At 39.4% G+C, this 24103-nt stretch overlaps 2 protein-coding genes across 5 annotated transcripts; one reads left to right on the forward strand and one right to left on the reverse strand.

Moving 5' to 3' along the window:
* The first annotated feature begins 681 nt into the window (after positions 1 to 681).
* On the forward strand, positions 682 to 10097 carry LOC136217392 (heterogeneous nuclear ribonucleoprotein Q). Of its 4 annotated transcripts, none has more exons than XM_066003993.1 (9): positions 682 to 837; positions 1730 to 2121; positions 2215 to 2331; positions 6342 to 6482; positions 6576 to 6758; positions 8696 to 8897; positions 9200 to 9378; positions 9470 to 9555; positions 9641 to 10097. In XM_066003993.1, the coding sequence occupies exons 1-9, from the start codon at positions 690 to 692 to the stop codon at positions 9774 to 9776; spliced, it is 1584 nt and encodes a 527-aa protein (XP_065860065.1). In that variant the 5' UTR covers positions 682 to 689; the 3' UTR covers positions 9777 to 10097. The 4 variants fall into 4 exon arrangements, with proteins under 4 accessions (XP_065860065.1, XP_065860066.1, XP_065860067.1 ...); XM_066003994.1 differs by having other exon boundaries at positions 698 to 837; positions 1697 to 2121; XM_066003995.1 differs by having other exon boundaries at positions 702 to 837; positions 1671 to 2121.
* A 2327-nt stretch (positions 10098 to 12424) lies between these two features.
* On the reverse strand, positions 12425 to 14458 carry LOC136217394 (3-ketoacyl-CoA synthase 1). The gene has a single exon (XM_066003997.1). It carries the CDS (start codon positions 14234 to 14236, stop codon positions 12647 to 12649), a length of 1590 nt encoding a protein of 529 aa, XP_065860069.1. The 5' UTR covers positions 14237 to 14458; the 3' UTR covers positions 12425 to 12646.
* Between the last annotated feature and the right edge of the window lie 9645 nt (positions 14459 to 24103).

Raw genomic sequence — 24103 nt, forward strand, 5'->3', positions numbered from 1 at the left:
TTTCTAGATATCTAAATAATGGTGACGAAACCAAATAAAAAAACCGTGCAAAGCACGGGTCTAAAACTAGTGTGATATTATTAAGTTATGAAATATAACAAAATATTTTACTAAAGCCCTTGTTTGGGAATATCAAGTTAACTTTGTTTGGAAGTTGTTTTTTGAGAGTAAATGAAAGTTAATAAGGTTAAATGTTTATTTTCTCCAACCTCCAAACTCTAACCTCCAAATTGGGGGTTAATGAGAGTAACGTAAAGTTTTTAAATTTTTTTGTCTCTGCAGAGTAAATTTAACATTACTTCCCCTCCATATTTAAACTCTCAAACGAAATTAAACTGTTAATCCCATTTATATTCTATAAACTCCCAAATAAGGGTAATTTTTAATTTTTCTTTCCATCACTTCTCCACCATTTTTATTACCTCCTTTAACTCCCACCTTCGTTAACCTCCAAAGCGCCACACAAAGGCGAAAGAAGCTATTCATTTAACAAGGAAAAAAAAAAACCATTCATTGGTAAGGAAGGGCTTTTTTTTGGTTCTTCGTGTTTGGGCCAACGGCGAGATCCAGAGATTTAGTGCGAGCACGTGGCATTGAATGGTTGGTGGACTCAAAAAAGAAATAAGAGAGCGAGTATATGTGATGAAAGCCCTTTCCTAATTAGGGTGCAGTAGAAAAGAAGAGCATCTATGGTTGAAGGTTCGCCGGATAACAAACACATACCCACAGAAGGAAGAAAGGAAAAGGAAAAGGAAAAGGGGAAAAACATATACACACTACACAACATTAACACCAATCTCAGTCCACCATCCCTAAATACAAACAAACACTCTACTGGTACGCCATATTTCCTTTTCTATTTCTTTTTCCTTTTATTTTTTCCCCAAATTAACTAAATTTGTTCCTTTCCCTATTCGATCTGCTGTTTTTATTTCTGTTTTTCTTGAGCATGTTCCCCCACCTCGGGTTCTGCTCATTTTGATTTGATTTTAGGGTTTTTGGGTGCCATTCATCTCTGATTGACCTATCTCACATGCATACTCACTCCCCCCTTTTCGTTAATCGGGTCCACGGTGGGTTTGTGTTAATGGCGATAATCCATTTCTAATTCTAGCTCTTTTGAGACAGAATGATGGCTGAGCATAAATTGTCTCCCTGATTTGAAATACATCTGCCTAATTTCTGGTATCTAGCTAGGTTTCCCTTTTGCAGATGTTTTAGAGAGCACAATCAAGGAAATTTTTTCAAAATTCAGCTTAAATTAGCCTAGTAATACCTTTTCACCTCTGCGACTTAAATAGAATTTTCTCATTTCCACCTTTTCTCCCCTGGATTCTATACAGTGCAAAGTTTAGGCTTTTATTGATTCTTTGGTTCCTGTTAAACCAATTCTAGTAACCAAATAATCATTCTGTCTTCAAGTTATATGTCGCATTTGATTTGTAGTAGTTGCCTAAGTTATGGCAACTGCTATTCCTTTTTACAAGAGCAAAACTTTTGTGAGCTCCCCATTTCCCACCTGGCACATGGAGAGTTCTTTAAACTCTCATGTGGTGTCATACCAGCATTGTTTTGCCCTTTGCTACCTGCCTAGGTCAATTCATGTGCAATATGCACATCCTTGCAGGTACCATGCATTTTCCATAATGGTTAATGAATGAGGCTTGCAGTTAATCTGGAAGCCATTTAACTGCAGTTATTGGGTGATAAAACTTGGGGCGTGAAACAGTGATGGCAGAAAGCACAGAAGTAGACGAAAGAGTGGATCTTGATGAAGACAATTACATGGAAGAAATGGATGATGAAGTTGAAGATGGAGAAGATGATAATGGGGATGCACATGTTGAAGAAAATGCTGAAGAAGAGGATTATGAGGACTCAAAAGCTGAGGGCAGTCAGAAAGGTCAATCACCAGAAATAGATAGAAGCCATGCTGATACTGAGCCTTTAGAAGATGAAGAAAAGCCCACTGCTTCTGTCAATGAAGAGGAAAAAGAGAAGCATGCTCACCTTCTTGCCCTTCCTCCACAAGGTTCCGAAGTTTTCATTGGTGGACTCCCTAAGGATGTATCAGAGGATGATTTGAGTGATCTCTGTGAACCTCTAGGCGAAATTTTTGAGGTCATAACTGTTTTGCCATATTCTTTTGAACTGCAGGAACTTATTTTATTCTTATTGTTCTTTATATGTATTTTATGTTAAAATAAATTTCAGATAAGGCTAGTGAAAGATAAGGATTCTGGTGAAAGCAAGGGCTTTGCTTTTGTTTCATTTACATCAAAGGAGGCTGCTCAAAAGGCCATTGAAGATCTTCAAAGCAAGGAGTTCAAGGTAATGATATCTCGTTGCAGCAATTTCATTACTTGATGATTGTCACGTCCCGTGTCCAAAAGTTTCAATCTTTGTACCCCCGATATAGGTTATAATGTATATATCTTTTGAAGTGTTAACTATTTATGATTTCAAGTATAATATTAGGTTCAATTTAATGTTTTTAGGTGTAAATTAACAGTTTTGGGTAAGTTTTATAAAAAGTATAAATTAAGAGAACCAAAATGATTATTTATCCAATTTTGTTACAGAAAGTCAATGTAATAAAATGTATAGCATGCTTAGGCTGCTGTGACAGCTATAGGCTGCTAGTAGGTCCACTATGTTTTCTTTATTGTAGGGAAAACCTTGTATAAATATGTGTATTCATCTTAAGTTTAATATATCAATGTAGACTCTTAATCTACATGGTATCCCATGTAGTCTAGTGTATTACATGGTCTGTTACAAATTTCAAAATTATACACGTATAAGTATAATTTTATTAGCAATTAAATTTCATAATATTTAAATTAGTATTCTTACCACCAATATATAAATGATATTACATACCATTAGTCAAAGATATTGTTATTATTATTACGTAATTGTTATTGTTATTATTAATATATATATCTATGAAAGGCGCAAGGCGCACTAAGGCGCAAGGGGGGTCCTGGAGCCTTGGCGCAAGGCGCAACTTAAGGCGCGCGCCCGAGCGACTCGAGGCGCACCCAAAATGAATTCATAAATTCATAATACTAGTCACAAATAGTCAAATATCAACAATAAAACCATAAAATGCATGAGTTAAGTTCTAGTTAACTACTAAGGCATAATGTTTGCTGCGATATGTGTAGTAAAAACTTTCCATCTCTGTCTGTCTCTGTTTTTCTTTTATTTTCTGAACTCAAAATACCCTAAAATACCCTCAGCCCTAAAATACCCTAAATTACCCTAAGGTAGCCAAGGCGCGTGCCTTACTAACCAAGGCGCTAAGGCTGGAGCCTTAGCCGAGGCGCGCCTTTAATAACTATGAGTTTAAGTTATAATGAAGCAATAGTATTTTAATAAAAATAAGTGAAACCACTAACCAACTAATGCATGGAAAAGAAAAGGTGTCTTACAAGGATGAAGACACTAAGAAAGAAACGTGTAAAAAAAAATACATATATGAAAGGTGTCATTTTAATAGAAGGAGAGCATATAATTGGTTATATGTATATATATAGTGAGGCTATAGAAAGGGATTCCCTTACTTTTTATTTTAAGGGAAGAATAGAGTTATTCTAGTTACCAAACAATATTAGAGTTATTAGATTAAACAAATTCAATTAATTTTTTTTATTCAATTAAATTAAAATCCTAATATGTCTACATCTCTCTCCTTCTTCTCTTAAACCTCACGGCTCTCTCTCTCCTCCTTCCCTTAAACCATTCACGACTCTGACCATAAATCGGTGAGAAGCAATTGCAAATTCTATATTGTTTCTATGTCGATTGCTCAAAATTTATTGCCTTTTCTGTATTTTATCAAAAAATTGTATTTCAATTGCTCAAAATTTATAACTGAATTTATGGATTTTATTGTTTGATTTCTTCAATTAATGAATTTATGGATTTTATTGTTTGATTTCTTCAATTAAAGAATCGGTGGCTGCACATAGAGGGTTTAATAGAGATAAACTATTAGTTCCAAGAGAAGTAATGTCACAATTCAGCTTAAATGGGTATGAAATATCCCCCAAAACTAGAATCCAAATTAATGGATGGGCTATAGGAAGAGATGCTAAGGTATGGAAAGATAAGAGTTTTATCCTTAGGAAAATCATCTTCCTATTAATTACAAAGAGCAAATTATGAAATGTTACGATTTGGTGGAGGAAGAAAGAAGAGGATGTGGTGTTTCAATGGGAATGACTTTGGTAGAGCCTGCTCTTGCAAATCTTTTGTTGCATTTTGATTGAAAATTACCTAGCAATGTGAAGATTAATGATTTATGATTATATGTGTGCAGCCACCTATTTATGAATACTGTATTAAACCTTCTGTGTGCAGCCACTGATTGTAAATCTTGAATTGCAGAAAAATGCAAGAAATCAAACGAATAAAATACATAAATTATAAATTTTGAGTAATTGAAATAATTTATGGCCGAAGTCGTGAATGGTTTAAGGGAAAGATGAGAGAGAGTCTTGAGGTTTAAGAGAAGGAGAGAGAGTTGTACGTATTTAAGACAAGGAGAGAGATGTAGACATATTAGGATTTTAATTTAATTGAATTTGTTTAATCTAATAACTCAAATATTGTTTGGTAATTAGAACAACTCTATTCTTCCCTTAGAATAAAAAGTAAGGGAATCCCTCTCTATAGCCTCACTATATATATATATATATATATATATATATATATATATATATATATATATATATTAGAAAGAAAAAGAGAAAGAGGGAGTGATCCCGTAGAAGAAAAAAAAGGGGATATAAATTAATGTGAAAGAAGGAAGTTCAACGAGAGAATATTTTCCGGAGCAAACGGTCTCGTGTGAACAGACTAGCCTAGAAATTGTATCGTTCACGAGGTGATATTCTTTAACCTTTATAAGATAATATCATTTTCTCTTTGATACTGTTATAGTTAGATATTACAATAGATACGAATAGACACGAGTCTAACTGAACCTTCGGTTGGAATTAACGATATCAGGTTAATTTATATATTACAATTTCGGTGACAAACGAGAATAGTCCGATAAAGTGTTTGGTGTAAAATTTAGTTTTAAGTTATTTGATTAATATTTAAGTGACTTTATTTTGTCAAGTTAAAATAAGTTATGAAGGACTAATACTGATATTCATCCAGTAGAGTCGGTATAAAGTCGAATATAAAATTAGTACAAGAAATTGAATTTAAAACTAGTTCAAATAAACTTATGCCAATATAACGAGTCTAACGGTGTATTCGGTCTAAATTAATTATATCGGTTTAATGTTATACGTAACTATTCTAATGACAGATAAAAATAAGTTTTAGTCTTAAATTATTTAAGGGGCTTTAAATACGTTTTATTAAATTGTTTAAAATATGTTGTTTAAAACATTTATATACATTTGATTTTGATTATTTGAAGAATAATTATTTATTATCGTGGTATTTTGAAAATTGGGTTGGAAAGTGAATTTGACTATTTTATGTGTATTGTTTTTGGATTGAGAAAGCTGTTGCGGTTGTTATTGTTATTATTTCTGTGACTTGGATTGAATTCCAAATGTGATTTTTATGTTGCGATATTTTGAAAGAAAGATAAAATGGTTTTGTCCAATTAGGATTGCCCGGGGTAGGAGTTGTAAGTTGTAAGACCATACCTAATGGCGGTGTGGCCAGAGTGCACGACTGGTAGTCCTAACGTTAGGCAAGGAACGAGATATGAATGAGATATCTCGATTATTGACATGATTGATGTTATGATAAGTTACACGGGTGGAATTCGAGGATGGATACACATACACAAATTTTATATTATGTTTTTAAAATGTTGGATGATTTGATATTTTACGTTTATTTGATTACGAGTTGGTTTGATAAAACGGTTATTTGTTCATGAGCGAGTTTGATAAAATGTTTATTCGATTTGATTCATTTTGATAAAATGATTCATCTATATAATTATATAGTAATAAAGTAAATTGTACAATTAAATGATTAACGTGTCAATCAACGTATCAATTAATTAAGAGAACTACGAAATTTTGGAGAACTACCTAAAATAGGTAGAACTACGTGGCTTTGATTCCCGATTTAAAAATTAAAAGACGTTCGGGATACGTAGGAAGCTTGATAGAATTATCAAGTCTAAGCCAAATAACTACATAAACTTTAGGTAGTCCGAATAAATTATTATCTATTAGAAAATAAGTTTGGCTTTTAGACTGCTAGAAGTTCGTTATCATGTTTTCCGTTCATTTTGGGTCGTGTGTGACAATGATGCTTTTTGTTTTCTTATGGCAACAATTATATCTTCACTGCAGGGGAAAACCTTGAGATGTTCACTTTCTGAAACAAAGAACAGATTATTTATTGGAAATGTTCCAAAGAGTTGGACGGAGGACGAATTTAGAGAAGTTATTGAGGAGGTTGGTCCTGGAGTGGAAATCATTGAGCTTATAAAGGTACTCTTTTAATTGAAAATTGTTGTACCGTACATTAATATTGAATTATGGAAGCATTTACCTAGTTAATTATAGTTTATTCTGTTTTTACAGGATCCCCAAAATTCATCCCGCAATCGTGGCTTTGCTTTTGTATTATATTATAATAATGCATGTGCTGACTATTCCAGACAGAAAATGTTAAATGCAAATTTTAAGCTGGAAGGAAATACCCCAACTATCAGCTGGGCTGATCCAAAGGGCACACCTGATCATTCTTCTGCTGCTGCTGCCCAGGTGAATTATTAAACCAATATGCAGCTAACTCTTTGATAAGTTCAGGTTCATTGTATAGTTGGTTCATCAATCCACAATCCATTGTACATTTTGTTTTGCAATTCTCGGGAGATCTACATGATAAAAATATGGTAGAAGTTTTTGATGTAACTATGATCTCAGGTACTTGTTATGTACTGGTGTCATAATTTTAGTGTGTGTTACCTTTCCATAGTTATTTAAGGTGCAAGGCGCACTTAGGCACAAGGTTGTCCTAGAGCCTAGGGCATGAGCGATACAAGCCGCACTAAAAGATATATATAAAAAAAATTTATAAATGGCAACAATTAACATTTCTAAAATACAAAAAATAGTCAAATAACAATAATCTTAATTGTAAAATGCATGAAATGAATTTCAAATTAATTATTAACCTAGTAAGCACCCACATAGGTACTTGTAACAGTGCGGGTGCGGAAAACGGCATTTGAAAAAATCTGAGACTTCTCTTCGTTAGTTGGGGGAATAATCCGCAGGAATCAGATTTTTTTGAGGAACATATCGAGAGAGAATTGGATTTGGTTAGACAATGTAGCAGTTTCTTCCCTGGTGTGTGCGAGCCTCTTTACCCAAGCCAAGGTATAGACGAAATAGAGATAATAGGGCCTGTGAGCAAACAAAAAAGGAATTTCATCTGGTTGATAGCTCCTACTTCTTTACTGGCATTACGCCATGATAGGTCTTGAAGAAATCGAAACGAGAAGAAAAAATTGATTTCACCTAGCTTAGCTCGGTAGCCGGTGCTATCAGCATAGCTGTGAACAAGAAGGAATAGGATTGAATAGAGGAACTCCCGAACATTTGGCGATCTCAGATGTGTCGGTATCAATGGTGGCTCATTAGTTGAAATGGTCTCGCTCCCTTTCTACACCCTTCTCTTTCTCGTATCACCAGCCAGAGGCCACCATGCCTCGCTGTCAGATTCGTTTTCCTGGTTGTGATGTGATTTGACCCTTCACTCCTTTCTTTTTCCTTTCTTGGTCATAAAGGGTACAGCGGGGACACCCCAAATATATATAACATTCATAACTCATTATAAACCTTAAATAAAATCCATAATAAGTCTTTCAAAAAAAAAAAAAACATCCATAATAAGTCATTAGTTCATCAAAAAGAAACATTTAATACTTCAAACCATTTAAACTACCATAAAAGGGGCTGTTGCTATATTCTTTTCTTTAAATTTTGATTTCTTTTTCCTTATTAGGGTTTTATTTTATTTTTATATATCAACCCCTCTTTTTTGTAAAATTATTATATACACCCTACTTAATTAACTCAGAAGTCATGTCCCCGATGTGTCCGACCTCGGGAGTTATTTGTTTCGATCTCTATCCTTCTGCCTTGGCAATAATCCTGCAAAAGGTGGATTGTTCAGAGTAGGTTCCATGGATTTGGTTGATCTCTCTCTCTTTTTTTTTTTTTTTTCTCATCTACCTATCTTATTGATCTGTTTGAATGTCTTTGCTCCTACATTTCCGATGTATGTTAACAGATCCTGGTCTTCAAGGTTATAGTTAGCATAGATGAAGAGAAAAAAGGTTTTCAGTGCAAACACTGAGATTTCTTGTAAATAGTATTTTGCATCTGGTTCCAAGAAAAGCCTATGAGGCGCTTTTAAGAAATTGTATTTAGGTCATATCCTCTGGCATCTACATTGTCAATGTGGCATGAATCTCAATGTTTAGTCAACCCAATCTGTTAGGCCTTACCAGGCATCTTTAACTGCATGTTTCCATAGAATTCTGGGGGAGAGATTTATAAAATTTACCTTTTAATACAAGTAAATGATTCTGTATCCTTGTTAATAGTAATAATTCCAAAGTGTAGTCTAGCTACCTATGCTTACTCAAAATGTTTTTCTTAGTTCTCATTGACGTATTCATTTGGACTTCCAGGTCAAGGCCCTATATGTGAAGAACATACCTGAGAACACCAGTACTGATCAACTGAAGGAACTATTCCAGCGCCATGGGGAGGTTACAAAAGTGGTTATGCCACCTGGCAAAGCTGGAAAACGAGATTTTGGGTTCATTCATTTTGCTGAAAGGTCAAGTGCCTTGAAGGCAGTCAAAGAGACTGAGAAATATGAAATTGATGGTAAGTTTGAGAAAAATCTTTGTGAGGGGCGGCGTTAAACTTCAAAATCATTTTAAATTTGATGCCATCTGCAAACTTCTTTCTTTATGTTCCCTATAAGATAATCTTGGAGTAATTTTTTAAAGTTCAAACATTTACATGTCACTAGCCCTGATAATAGTAGAGGTAAGTCATCCTCAGCCTGAAAAAGGAGTGTTATCAGCCATATAATGGTGCTTTAAGACTTAGTTTATTACTTCATTTTTGTTCTAATACTATTGTTATTTTGCAATCAAAAGTCATATTGATAATCTTTGAAACAGGGCAAAGTTTGGAGGTTGTCCTTGCAAAGCCTCAGGCTGATAAAAAGTCGGAAGGGATTTATCCTTACTCTGCTGGGATTCATCCAAACCATGGTCCAAATCCTGCGTATGGTGGGTTTGCTGGCAATCCATACGGCTCTTTAGGTGGTGGATATGGTGTTTCTGGCGGTTTTCAGCAGGTACTTTTATTAGCTTTTTTTTTTTTTTTTACAAGATGCTGTTCAACGATGGTCGAAATTGATGTCTCATTATATTTCCATGTATGAACAGCCAGTTATATATGGAAGGGGTCCAATGCCAGCCGGAATGCATATGGTGCCAATGGTTCTGCCAGATGGTCGGATTGGCTATGTTCTGTGAGTTTCTATTTTGGTGTGCTGTGTTTTTACCTTTAAGTAGACATATTTTCAACCATTGACATGCTGTTTGGAAATTATGCAGTCAGCAGCCTGGTGTACAAATGCCACAACAACCTCGGCCTAGAAGAGGTGATCGGAGCAACGGTCCAAGTGGACCTGGGCGGGCTGGAAGTAGTGGGGATGATGGTAACCGGAACAGAAGGTACCGCCCCTATTAGCTGTAGAAGTGAGACACATCTTGGTTTTTTCAGGAAATTTTAGAGGATATTGTAGTTGGATAACCTGTTTTCACAATCAAAATAACAGAGCCGTCATTCCCCCCCTCTGTTTCTTCTTTCCCACCCGAAAGCTCTTTGATGATTTTATATAGAAAATAGTGGAAGAAAAAAAAAAGATATAATAGAATTAGGACTGAAATATCTTGACTTTGATGTGGTAGGAGATGATTGACCGATGATACTAGTTTTGTGATTGATGGTTTATTTATTGGCATTGTCATATGGCTCCCATAAGGAATGGAAAAGTTAACTTTTGTTTGATATTTGTACAAATCATGCTTACATACCCAAACTCCTAGTATTATACTGCCTGTTCCCCTGTTCCGCCCCGTATACGCTTTTGAGCTCATTGGCTAATGCATACACACACCCCAAATGTACAAGTTGCATATTTATCGGTAAATCGTGAAAATGAGTATTATAGATGTCATAAAACTAGTCAGTATCGAAGCTATTTTACTTTATGGACCAGTTAAAATGCTTATGGATAATCTTTAAAATGTAGATGCAGATTTGTTTATTGATAATTGATGTTCCACCTCCAGAAACTGATGCTACATTGAACTAAAACATGGCTTAGAAAGATCTGAGCTTTCTGCTGTGTAAGGCTGTTATCTTGCTCTTGTTGAGCCGTTGGAAATTCCCATTTCATATGTTTACATTACAGAAGATGTAATGGTAAAATAATTGAATTGAACAATGTGAGCTGTAAGAATTAATGGGTTGATTGCAGTACTTATAAATATATGAAAGTCTGACCACAACCACATTATGTCAGAAACCAGAAAATTGGTATCAAACTTAGAAATTAGAATGGGAAAAGTCATGGAAGCCGTAATGGAAGTAGTAACCATCTCCACATGGGTTATGAAAGCAATCAATGCATCACAAGTTGCAAGTTAAGTTGTTTTCAGATTCTTTAACTACAATACAACCACCTTAAATGTGAACTATGATTATGGATGTTTAACATAATTGCACTCAAACTAGCCTTTTAGATACAATTGAATGAGAAAAAATAAGGCCAAAAAGGTTTGATTTTCTCTCAAGAGAACCCTGGATTCTTGAGGGTCTTTACTCAATTTATGTTCATCTCTCATCACTTCCTCCTGAAATCAAGCAAATTGGGGAGATCTTGTATAGGAGTGACAAAATTATGGATTGAAAGTCTCCTTCAACTATGAGTTGTCAGTAGGAAGCTTGTATTGATTCACACATTTCAGGACAAATTGTCAAAACTAAAAAATTAGGAAAACATGAAATGGAAAACATATCATTATGCTACAAAACCGGATATACCAAACCCCCAACTAATAATTAATATAATTGAGTTGAACTTGGTAAGTCATTGACTTGCTCAGGGAAAAGACAATGCTAGAATATATGTATAAAAAAAATATGTGATAAGAAGAATCACTGATCCAGATTTCAAACAGATCAAAATGTACTTTATTGTCTTCTTTTTCCCCTAATTTTGCTGTGGAGTGATATATTGGGTTTTCCCAACAAACCCCATCAACAAATTTGAATAAAAATCGAAACTTTACCAATTCAATCAAAGTAAATATCAGTAAACAAAATGATTGAATTTTCAAATCAGAAACCTAAAATTTCTTCATTTGGTATCCAAGAGCTCCTGGAGACGCTTATCCAATTCATCTAACCGGCCACCCCACTCATCCTTGATTAACAAAGGCCTGGTATTGCTATAATCGACGACGTATTCCTCCGTCTTCCGGCCTTTCGATTCCGATTCCGACTCTTCCCTCTTTCTATTTCTTTTAATTCGACCTACTCTGGTCTTCTCATCCGCCGCTTTTTGCATAGCCCAAAGCACATCCAAGCCGCTCAGCTGATTTGTCACTGCTCCTTTTTGGTTTTCTCGATTCTTTTTCGTTGGTTGCTGCGGCGGCTGCTGTTGCTTTTGATTAACCGATGAGCGGTGCCGGGACGGCTGAGAGTTGGGCAACTTACCGGAGATGGGTTGCGATGTGGGCTTAGGAATAGGAAATGACATCACAGCCCACATGGTTACTACTTATTAGACACTGACAAATCCCCAAATTAATTTAGGGTTTTGTCTCTCCACATCTATTGCTAATTTATTGCTCATCCTTTCCCTCTCATATTTTTGTGGTCAGGATATTCTGCTAAATTCGGCTCAATACACTCAACTTTTTTAATCTTACACCTAAAAATCAAATTGCCGTCCAAACTTTAAGAATTAATGTCTCATTAATTTCTTGAATATGCCATTATTACAATCGCATCACATCACTTTATTCAATAATCAAGTTCAGAAGGTTAATACGTCACCTTAATTAAATTAATGCACCACATAATTGAAATATATAAGATAAAAATGTAAAATTTAGGGTCCTTTTTGTTTTATTTGCTGTTTGCTGTTTGCTTTTCCAAAAAGTAGAGTTTCTCTACTTTTGTAAAAAGGATGTTTTCATGTATAAAAAGCAAACGGGAGGCTTTTCAAGTGTAAAAGGAAAATAGAAATGTCACTAACCAAATACCTAAAACTCTTCATTTCGAATTGAAAAGACAAACAGCAGCACGAAAAGGAGCACAATAAAGTATAAACATCACAATTTGAAGATAATTATATAAATTTCTCACTTTTACAACATAAGCATTCTTGGAGTGGTAAATACAAGAAGCTATATGAATTGAATTGAGAGGGGTAAATTAAATATAAAAAACAAATTAAGACCCACTTCCATAAACTGTGCAATTGTGCTGTAAATGTAAATATAAATTTAAAAACAATGCATAACACTTAAACAGAAAAATCTTAAAAATTACCCTACAGGAACCTTAACAGGGTACCTATGAATGCAATCAGCCCAAGGATTACCCTTCAATTCACAAACAGAAATGTCCCTAAGTGCCCTCCAAACAGCACTATTGCACTTAAAACCTGACCCAAACGCAATCTGCCAAACTCTATCACCCCCTGAGACTCGCCCTTTAGCCTCCGTATAACCAAGTTCATACCACAACGAGCTACTGGAAGTGTTCCCAAATCTATGCAAAGTCATTCTAGATGGCTCCATATGCCACTCACTCAGCTCCAAATTCTTCTCTAACTCATCCAAAACTGCTCTTCCTCCGGCGTGTATGCAGAAATGCTCGAAAGCTAGTTTGAAATCTGGGATATAAGGTTTCACTTTGCCTTTAAAAAGCTTCCTTCTGACAAGTGATAGGAAGAACATAAATTGCTCACTTAATGGGAGTACTAGAGGACCAAGTGTAGTTATGTTCGTCTTCAATGCATCTCCAGCTACTGCCATTAATTCACGAGCTAATGAAACTCCTACATTTCCTTCCTTATCTTCTCTCTGATAAACACATCCATAATGTTTATCATCTGCTCCTTTATGAGTTCGAACTGTGTGTACTAATTGGTACTTTGATTGATCTTTATCTTTCTCCTTGTTTGATAGAAGAACAGCTGCTCCTCCCATACGGAATATGCAATTCGGTAGCAACATTGATTTTTCCTTCCCGAAGTACCAATTTTGCGTTATGTTTTCTGTGCTTACAACCACTGCTAAACTGTTAGGGTTCGCCGTGAGAAGATCTTTAGCTAGATCAATAGAGATCAGCCCGGCACTGCATCCCATTCCACCCAAATTGAAGCTTTTTATATCAGTTCTAAGCTTGTAATGATTCACAATCATCGAAGCTAGAGACGGCGTCGGATTAAACAAGCTGCAGTTCACTATAAGTATATCAATTTCACTCGGTTTCACTCCCGTTTTGCTGAAAAGTGAGTCCAGGGAACCGAACATCACCGCCTCCCCCTCCGCTCGGGCTTCTGCTAAAGAAAGATTCGGCGGTTGAGCTGTTATTCCTCGAGACATATACGTTTCGTCGCCTAAACCGGACCGAGTTGACACTCTCTTCTGGAAATTCACAGTTTCATCATCGAATGAACCGCTATCTTCTGTCATTTTAATGAACGACTCCATCGACTTCTTCCGTTCATCTTCCGGTTTATAACACGCGAAGTCCACCAGATAAATCGGGGTGGACCGCTTGGTGAAGTAGAATCCAACCACGACGAGGAAAAGAGCAGTACCGGCGACTTTTGTAGTCTCGTCGACTTCATAAAACGGGAAAGATCGGGTCTTTTTTAACTCGTAGAAAAAATCGAGCTGAAGACCAGTGAATTGAGACAAAGTGGCTACTGACAAAGCGACAATTATAACAAACATGAGTAAAGTAGCAGTGTTCCATGAGTAACCATAACCTAACTTGACGTATTTGAGTTTAACAGACTGTAGAAAGTCAGGTAAACGACGACGGATTTTGATAACCGCCGAGGTTGAATCTTTAAAAGCCATCTCCGCCGTCAATCTCTCTTTATCCATGTCTATACTATCCATAATTTGAGTGTTTCTTTTGTGGTTTGAAGTTGGAAGGAAAATGTATGTAAAAAGCAGTAATTTATAAAGGAATTATAAGAAGAAGAAGAAGAAGAAGAAATGCAAGGCCTACACGTTTAGAAACAGTTCACGGTTGGTTGGTAAGTAAGATGAACAGAAGAATTGAAGAAGTTCTTCTTCTTTTTCTCTCTCTGTGTGTGTATGGAGAAATAAGTTTATGAAGATTTGGGGGGTTTTAAAGATCATTAAATAACTGCGAGAAAGCTGGAATTAGAGTCTTGAATTTATGGTGAGTGGTTCCGAGAAAAGTAGGATAGCTCAACCACCATCAACGTTTTTTATTTTATTTATGTTTTTATTTAAACTATATAGTATATGGTTTTGGTAACCCAAAATAAATATACAGTTCTTTATGAGAGAGAGGGGCATATTATTTTGTTTTGCCATGTGAGAATTTGAGGTTTCTTTCAAGTAAGATCATACCTAGAGAGTGGCTCATCAGGTTTTCATTTTGACTTAGTATTCTATTTTTAGAAAAATATTTAAATATTTATTGAGTTTGGTTTATTTGTGAATGTTGTCAAAGAGACTATTAACAACAAAAATAAAATTGAATTCATTTTTATGATTCATTTTGATATCCTACTAATAACATAAGGTACTATAAGGATATACATGTCTTCATCTCAAGCCAACAGAACGTATGAAATTAAGGTATATACACACATCTATTGCGGTTTACTCTCAATTGCTTAGTGATATATCTGAAAGTCTGTTCATTTAGGCATCAGAGTGGGATCGCTGGTCAACAGCCTTATCATGATTCTTTTTTCTATTCATTTATCATCACTTTCTTGCCTTTGTCGGAGTTATTTTAGCTCTGTTTTCTAGGAGACATAATTTTGAAATCTAGAAGAAATGGGATCAACTATGATGAGCGTTTTTGGGTTGCAAGAGTCTTTTATCTCAAAACTTCCATACAACAAAAAGAAAAGCTATGAGAGAATTAAAAATTAAAATTTTCTAGAGAAATGCAGGTGTCGGAAAAAGGAAATTTGCCACTTTAGTTCTAATTTTGTAGAGTTTTGCAGAAGGATGGGTGAAATGCTGCCCTCAATAAAAGACCACTAGTGACGACACTCTTTGAGACTCACAATGCATTTTCACTTAATTCCATCCAGTTTAAGTGCCTAGGGGTCCGATTTGCACATCTGGTGGAGTTAAGTAATAATGGGAATTGATGCCTATAAGGGGGACTGCACGCCTACTAGGGATGACGTTGTTTTGAGACAACATGATACAGGTTTCACCTACCTAGGAGGTAAAAAGATCAAGTACGATGCCAAAAAATTCGAACTTTTCAAAGGGAACGTCTGAGTGATTAAACATCTACGGAATATCGAACCACTCTTGGAGAGTTGTAACAAGGCCCTACAAGACGTACGACAACCGAAGTCCTAAAAAGCTTCGAGAACTAAAAGGGGATATCTGGTATCATACGAATAATGTCAGGATGCACGTGCCCTCATCTCAACCCTATAGAGTTGATAACATCGTGATATTATCCCAAGGATCAAAAGGGATATTCGTCCAAAGAACGCCACGTGTTGGCAGCCTGGTACGGGAATTCCGCGGCGTATCGAAGTAAAGAGATCCGACGGGCGGATAACTTAGGACTCGCCAAAGGAGACCCACTAGCGAACCTGTGAGGCGGATCTCCCTCAGCTCTCAATCCGCCATAAGAACGGCTGAGCCGACCTTGCAATAAAGATCATTAATAAGCTATCAATTAACTAACCGCCAACTTAAGGGTAACCAGTAACCGCCATTAATGGGGCATTGATGGGGACTTTCTAGTTACTGAGAGTTACAACTTCACAACTATATATAGCTTATGTCTCAGGCTATCAAGGTACACGCATTCATCTTTACCCTTTGTCTATTCAGTTTGCACTTTTGTTCATCCTTACTGACTTTGGCATCGGAGCTTCCCCCCGTCGAACCCAACGACGCCCCCACAGGGACGGAAGCTGATCAGAATTTCTCCTCAAGTCATCAATTGGTGCGGTGAGCGTGGAACCTTAGCCAAATAAAGGGTTTTTCGTTCACTTTAAAAGAATATGGCAACTGGAGAACCGAACCCCACATCGGGGGAAGAAACACCATTAGTAACACCATCGAGCCAACCTGTAACTAGTGCTGGGCGCGTTGATTCAAATGCTCCCACAACACAAGCTGAGAGTAGTATGCCCCCGGACGCTTTCATCAACATGTGTGCAGAAGCAATAGGAGAAAAGTTTGGCTCTGAGACAGGTAATCGCCTACGGTCATTCATGACCATTCCTCCGTTTTGGAGCATGGCGCCCACATCTACGATATCTTCTTGGCCCCAGATGATGCTAGGACCAAATGCCCTCAATTCTTCATTTCTCCAAACTCACAATACAGAATCCTTGGTAACTTCCACGGTGGCGTTCGGTGAACGACCGATCAATCGGGAATTATTCCCTGCTGGCGCAGGAGGAAGTCAAAGGAATGATCAAACTCTTCCTGATGGATTTGCAAGCCATGGGATAAATCTAGGCGGATCAGATATCCCAAGGCGACCACGGTCGAATCTCTCCTTGGGTGGATCGGAAGGGCGAAAACACAAAAAGCGTAGAAAAGAGAAAAGTAGGCGGTCAGAATCGCCTTCGCCACGAAGACCAAGATCCTCCCGCAAAGGCAGATCACCCCCATCTACTAGACGTAGACAGAGCAAAAGGCCAGCAGAGACACCACGTTCAAATGGGCCACCACCACCACCACACCAAGGGAATGAGGGGCACATTCCTTCATGAGGCTTTGGAGGGGGTAGCGGTCAAGCTCCCCCGGGAGGACAGGGTGGAGGAGGTGGAAGGGGAGGAGGAGGTGGACGTGGAAACGGAGGCGGACGTGGAAGCGGAGGCGGACGATCACCCTCGGATCCGTCTTCGGGATCCAGCTCTTCATCTTCTCCAAGCAGACCTCCATGGAGGGGCCGCCCAGGGGCAGGTTCCGAGAATTTTGACGATAGAGTTCGAGCTGCGGTGCTCCGCATGAATGAGGAGAATACCAGGCATAACCCATTCGCCAATAGAGATTCGCCCTTCACGGCTTGGATCGAGGCAGAGGAAACGGATAGGCATTTTAAAATACCTAATCTCCCAATATACACGGGTGCTGACAACCCAGAGGCCCACGCCAGAAAATACCGAATACTGCTTCGCCTCAACCGTGCAACTGAACCAGTGCTATGCAAAATGTTTATCACCACGTTAGGAGGTCCCGCTTATGACTGGTTCCAATCTCTACCTCCTGGCTCGATAAACAGTTGGGATCAACTAAGCAGGGAGTTTTGTGCTAAATTCGCCGGCTGTATCCCTCCAGTGGTCAAGTCACGGAAGCTTTTTGAATTAAAACAGAAGGCTAACGAATCTCTTCGAGAGTACGTAAACACTTTTAACAAATTGTGTATACAAATTGTTGATGTCGATATCTCCATGGCGGTGGAATCTCTGGTAAAGAACACAACTTATAAGAGTTTACAGGAGGATCTAATTAGAAAGAAGCCCAGCAGCATGGCAGAATTGATAGAGCGCTGCAAGGACTTTATGGAGGTGGATGACATTCGCCGCGAATCACTATCTCCGCCTAGAAAGGACAAAGGCGAATCTCGCCACCGAGATAGAGAAAAGGACAAGCACCAAGACTCCTCCTCTAGAGGCCGGCGAAGGGGTTCAAAGAACAAATCAACGTTTGTCACGTCCTTCACGCCTCTCAATGCCTCTGAGAGTGAAGTGCTTATGTGGATAGAGAACAACCAGCACAAACGGAGCATTTCATAACCCGAACCAAAAGGGGGGAGTACACCAACACTGGTAAAAATCCTAAAAATTATTGTAAATATCACAGGAAAAATGGTCATGACACAGATGCATGCTGGGAGTTAGCCCGAGAAATAGAGCATCTCATTGAGAGAGGCAAATTGGATCGGTTCATCCAAAATGATGGCAAGAAGGGAGATGGTGATAGACCCAGAGATGACCCGAAGAAGAAAGGAAAAGGGACCATCAATGTCATAGCAGGCGGACCTGGGTACCAACCAGTACTGAAAAAGGCAAAGACCACCGCTCTTGACAGGGCATCACTGAATCGTCCCTTTACAGATGTAGGTCCAGAGATCTCTCCTCATGCAGATGCCTTGGTCATTACTATGATAGTGGAAGGCTGGGAGATGAAAAGAGTGATGATAGATACTGGGAGTTCGTGCAATGTCATCACAAGAGGAGCATTCGCCAAGTTAACGGTAGACCCGATCCAGGTGGAAACCACCATAGTAGACATCCTGGGAGTGACAGGACACACCATTCGCACGAAGGGTCAAGTAACGTTAGATTGTGAGCTAGCAGATGACGAATAAGTCTGGAAAGGCGATCTGGAATTCTCTATCCTGGATGGTCAGCTAGCCTATAATATGATACTTGGGCGACCTTTTATCTCTGAAGCGGCGGCCCTTATCTCCATTCGCCACTTAACTCTTTACATCTCCACGGCCAAGGGAGGTGTAATGATCAGAGGGAGTCAAAAAGTAGCTCAGGAGACATATTCGGCCTCATTAATGATTCGCCCCCAGTCAAAGGAAGAAGACGAAGAAGAACTCGTCACAATGGCCTTGGGCGAAACAGAAATGTACCTCATGGCAGATGAAAAGCAGGTACGGATGGCTAAAGGGCTCAAGGGAGAAATTAAAGAAGCAATCACCAAGGTTCTCCATGAAGCAGAAGACGTCTTTGCTTGGAAGGATGAGATCCTCCCCGGGATTAGTCCAGATGTGATCACTCACAAACTCAACATCGACAAAGATGCAGTCCCGGTTGCCCAAAAGCGGAGAAACCATGGCCTAGAAAGGCAGAAGGTGATAGAGGAAGAAATCACCAAGCTCCAGCGGGCGGACGCCATTGAAGAGGTACTTTATACACAATGGCTGGCGAATGTCGTTCTAGTGAAGAAAGCAGGTGGATCCTACCGCATGTGTATTGACTTTACAGATCTCAATAAAGCTTGTCCAAAAGACAACTACCCCTTGTCGTATATCGATATCCTCGTAGATGGAACCGCGGGACACGCTATGTACTCCTTCACTGACGTGAAGTCTAGCTATCACCAAATCCCGATGGAGCCCTCCGATAGGATCAAAACCTCGTTCGTGACTCATCAAGCCACTTATTGCTTCAAAGTCATGCCCTTCGGACTTAAGAACGCAGGTGCAACCTATCAACGGATGATGAACAAGATATTCGCGAAAAGAAAAGGTGATAACTACTCCGTCTATGTAGATGACATGATCATCAAGAGTACCACTGTGGAAAAGCATGCGGATGATGTAAGGGAGGTACTGGGCGTACTCCGGCGTCACAATATCAAACTAAACCCAGAAAAATGTACCTTTGGTGCAACGTATGGAAAGTTCTTGGGATTCATGATTAGCCAGAAGGGAGTGAGCCCAAATCCTGACAAGGTTAAAGCCGTTCTAGAGATGCAAGCGCCACGGAATATCAGGGAAGTGCAACGCCTTAACGGGCGGATCGTAGCCTTGGGCAGGTTTATCTCTTGTTCGGCCCGCAGATGCCAACCCTTTTATGAGGTCATCAAGAAGCAAAAGGCGTTCGAGTGGAATGAGGATTGTGAGAAGGCCTTCGAAGGAATTAAACGGTTTCTCATAGAACCGCCCTTAATGAGTCGGCCCTTGAAAGGTGAGGATCTTTATATGTATGTCTCGGTTACAGATAAAGCTGTTTGCATGGTCATGATAAGAGAAGAGGACGACCAACAATATCCAATTTATTACATGAGCAAGATATTAAAGGATGCTGAAACCAGATACTCCAAGCTTGATAAAATGGCGTTGGCTGTTGTCACCATGGCAATCCGCCTTAGGCCATACTTTCAGGCTCATACTGTCATAGTTCGAACAAACATACCCATGAGGAAGGTATTGCAAAAGCCGGACACTTCAGGCAGATTGAGGGAATGGGCGATCCGCCTTAGAGAGTTTGATGTACGATACGAGAGCAGATCAGCCTTGAAGAGTCAAGTCTTGGCAGACTTTGTGAATGAATTCACAGAAGAAGGAATGAATCTCCCAAAATCTCAGGTCGAGGAATGGACGATGTACACAGACGGGGCTTCCTCGGCAGAAGGAGCAGGTATAGGCATCGTAATCACAGGCCCCCAATATATAAAGCTAAGGTACGCAGAAAAATTGGATTTCATAGCAACCAACAATGCAGCGGAGTACGAGGCATTAATATTGGGACTGCGCTTGCTGAAACAAATCACTCCCGAGCGGATCGTGATCTATAGCGACTCCAAGTTGATGGTCAACCAGGTGATCAAAAACTACGAGGTAAAAGATGAGGTTTTAGCCAAATACGTTGCCGAGGTTAAAAAATTGCTGGATCACCTTGAAGCTAAAGAAACTAAGTGGGAGTTGATCCATGTACCACGCGGTTCAAATACCGAAGCCGATCATCTAGCTAAAATGGCTTCCAGCAAGGAGAACTGGGTGGATCCACAATGTCCATTCGAAATTAAAGCAGCTCCGGCCTTCGCCTCGGAAGAAGTATCTCTACTTACGACAATAGAAGGGGATTGGAGGTCTGTCATCCGCCAGTATCTGTTAGATAGAGCACTACCTACGGACAAGGAGGAAGCTCGGCGGATAGTCAAGAAGGCGGCCTATTTCTCTATAATAAATGATTGCCTTTACAGAAAATCTTTTAGCCATCCTTGGTTAAAATGCATTTTGCCAGAAGAAGGACAGCAGGTCCTCAAGGAGTTGCATGAAGGAGCATGTGGAGCCCATGAGGCATCCGCCTCCATCCTAAAAAAGTCCAGGCTAGCAGGATTTTATTGGCCCACTGCAGAACTTGATGCACAGAAACTGGTGGAATCTTGTCATAGTTGTCAGATTCATGCGAATGAATCTCATACTGCAAAGCATCTCCAAAAGCCCATCCTGGAAGGTCGACCCTTTGCCCTCTGGGGAATTGACATAGTTGGACCATTTCCTCCTACTCGTAGATAGAGAAGGTATGTGGTAGTAGCCGTAGATCACTTCACCAAGTGGGTGGAAGCTGAAGCTGTCTCCTCCATCACTGCTGAGAGAATGGTAGAATTCGTCAAAGATAATATCGTGGGAAGATATGACATCCCACACACGATCATCACGGATAATGGAATGCAATTCAACTGTGGTGAGTTCAAAGCTTTCTGTGAAAAATTGGGCATTTTAAACAGATTCGCCTCAGTGTATTACCCACAATCCAATGGTATGACTGAAGTCACAAATCGGACAATCGTAAAAGGAATAAAGAAAAGACTGGGAGAGCATGATAAGAAATGGGCGGATCAGTTAACAAGCGTCTTATGGGCGTATCGTACTACTCCTCGCACGGCCACAGGTGAAACCCCATTCGCCCTTTCTCATGGTGTGGAAGCAGTAATCCCAGTCGAGATATTGGTTCCAAGTGACAGAGTTGCATTCTATTGCAAGGAGGACAACGGTCAGAGATTAAGAGAAAGCCTTGATCAAGTGGAGGACAAGAGGGATAAGGCATATGTGCGTATGGTGGCTTATAAGCATCGGATCGCAGCTTATCATGACAAAAACGCCAAACTTGTAGAATTGAATGTGGGAGATCTTGTGCTCCGCAAGGCCGACAAAATCCAATCAAAAGAAGGGAAGGGCAAGCTAGGGCTCACCTGGACTGGTCCATACCGCATAGTGGACAAGATTGGGTTCGCCACATTTAAAATCCAGGACATGGACGGAAATACACTGCCACGCACTTGGAATCTCCAAAATCTCCGCAAATACTTCGCCAGAAAATAGAATGTGAACAAGGTCTTGAGTACTCTTTTTCCTTTAATAAGCTTTTTCCCCATGTGGTTTTTCTTGTTAAAGGTTTTAACGAGGCTCACATATAAGACCCTCTGGCTGTAATAACGCATATTGTCTATCAAATAAAGAGCAATTGTTCTATTGTCCGTATTCTTTTTAAGTATTTTTTGCAGCAATATAAATATTCCAGTCTCAAAAAGAGGGGGGGGCATCATACGCTCTCCACATTAAAAAGCACTGCTATCTCATAGCTACTTTTTCTCTACTTTTTCTCCTCAAAGATAGGAGAACAATCTCATGGGCGGATCCATCTGTGGACGATCCCCATTCGAGATAGAGTTAAAACGTTGCTTGGACGCAAGGTCTTTACACTCTCTTACTCCCTTCCCAAAGAAGGGTTCACAAGACCTATAGGCGGATCCCTTCACCTCAAAGATAGGTAGCAAGTGGATCCCTAAAGGCAGCTTTACTTCCTCTAAAGGAATAAAACAGCTTCAAACCTTCACAAAGGTTCACACAATGGAGTATGGCTGGCCACCTACTCCAGAATAAATCCAAAAATCCTATATATATTTACTTGCGCAAATGTAAAGGTAAAATAAATAGCAAACACAAGGATTAAACATTGTACTTCAAGTTTTACAAACAAAAAATAAAACATCAAGTAACAACAGGAGCATTCTCCTCAACATTCTTCTCGCCAGAAGCACCTGCTTGAGAAGCTTCCTTCTCGACAGCCCCAGATACATCCACCAAGGTGACCTCCTTTTCCACGGAAGGTGTTCCCCCAGGAAGAGGGGTGCCATCGGTTATCGGCTCCTCACCAGACGTCGGAGGCACTTCCTCGAGATCCACAAGCTTGACGTTGGTGGTGGCAGGTTTGCTCTTTTCAACGGGTCCCTTCATCCATTTCCGAACATAGTCACGGAGGTAGTCCTTGATGTCCAGAATTTTGTTAAATTTAAGAACATCTTCTGGGTCTGGAACGGCGAACTGCGGATCTGTGAAATCGATCTCAGGATGCGCTAGTGAGACATACGCCATGATCAGTTCGCCGTAAAAGAAAGCTTGCTCACCCGCCATGTACTCGACTTCTCCTACAGTATTCTCATACTCCTTAGAATCTGCCTCAATCTTCTCCTTTAGCTTCTTTATCTCGGCGTCCTTAAGGGCCATGGCAGACGTGGCGGATGCGATATTCGCCCTAGCATCAGCTATTTCTTTCTCCAACCTTTCTATGGTAGCCTTATCCGCCACGCCTTGAAGGAGCTCAGCTTCCATAGCACGTATGCGAGTATACATCTGTCAAAGACAGACAGTTTTGTCAAAATGAAGGAACAAAGGAACCAAGATATAACTTTTTCTAAAAACCGGGAGAGTCATTCCAGCAAAGGGATCTACCGTAAGAAGCTCCGTCTTTCCCCTTTGAGCATGGATTGATCCTGGAATCTGGTTCTGATTCTTCTGTACCTCGCCCAGCTGACCCAGAGCCTCATCTAGGTCATTGATAACAGATTCATTCTCCAAAGATCCCTGGACACCATACTTGGTGGACCAGTATCCGCCTAGGTCAGGCTTCACTATCTGCACGAAAATGTAAGAATCAAAACTTGGATTCCTAACATAGCTAACAGATAAGAGATAATGACAACCTACTTGTCCCATCTCCACCACGGGCATGGCGGATCTCATGGCATCCGCCATAATCTTCGGACCACCTGAAGCTGCTGGTTTCCTCCTTTTTAGAGGCGGATCGACCGCTGTCTCTGCCGGACGTTTCCCAGTATCCGTTTGGGGATTCGCCATTTGAGCTTTCTTACGAGCCTCGTCCTCCATCAGCTTCCTACGCTTCTCTACAAGAGCGTGATTGGCCTTAGATAAACCCCTGCCAAGGACAACAACAAAGTAATCAAGGTTCAAAAAGAAAACGAAGTTACCTTGGT

Source organism: Euphorbia lathyris, chromosome 2 (assembly GCF_963576675.1).
Source record: "Euphorbia lathyris chromosome 2, ddEupLath1.1, whole genome shotgun sequence".
Taxonomy (NCBI): domain Eukaryota; kingdom Viridiplantae; phylum Streptophyta; class Magnoliopsida; order Malpighiales; family Euphorbiaceae; genus Euphorbia; species Euphorbia lathyris.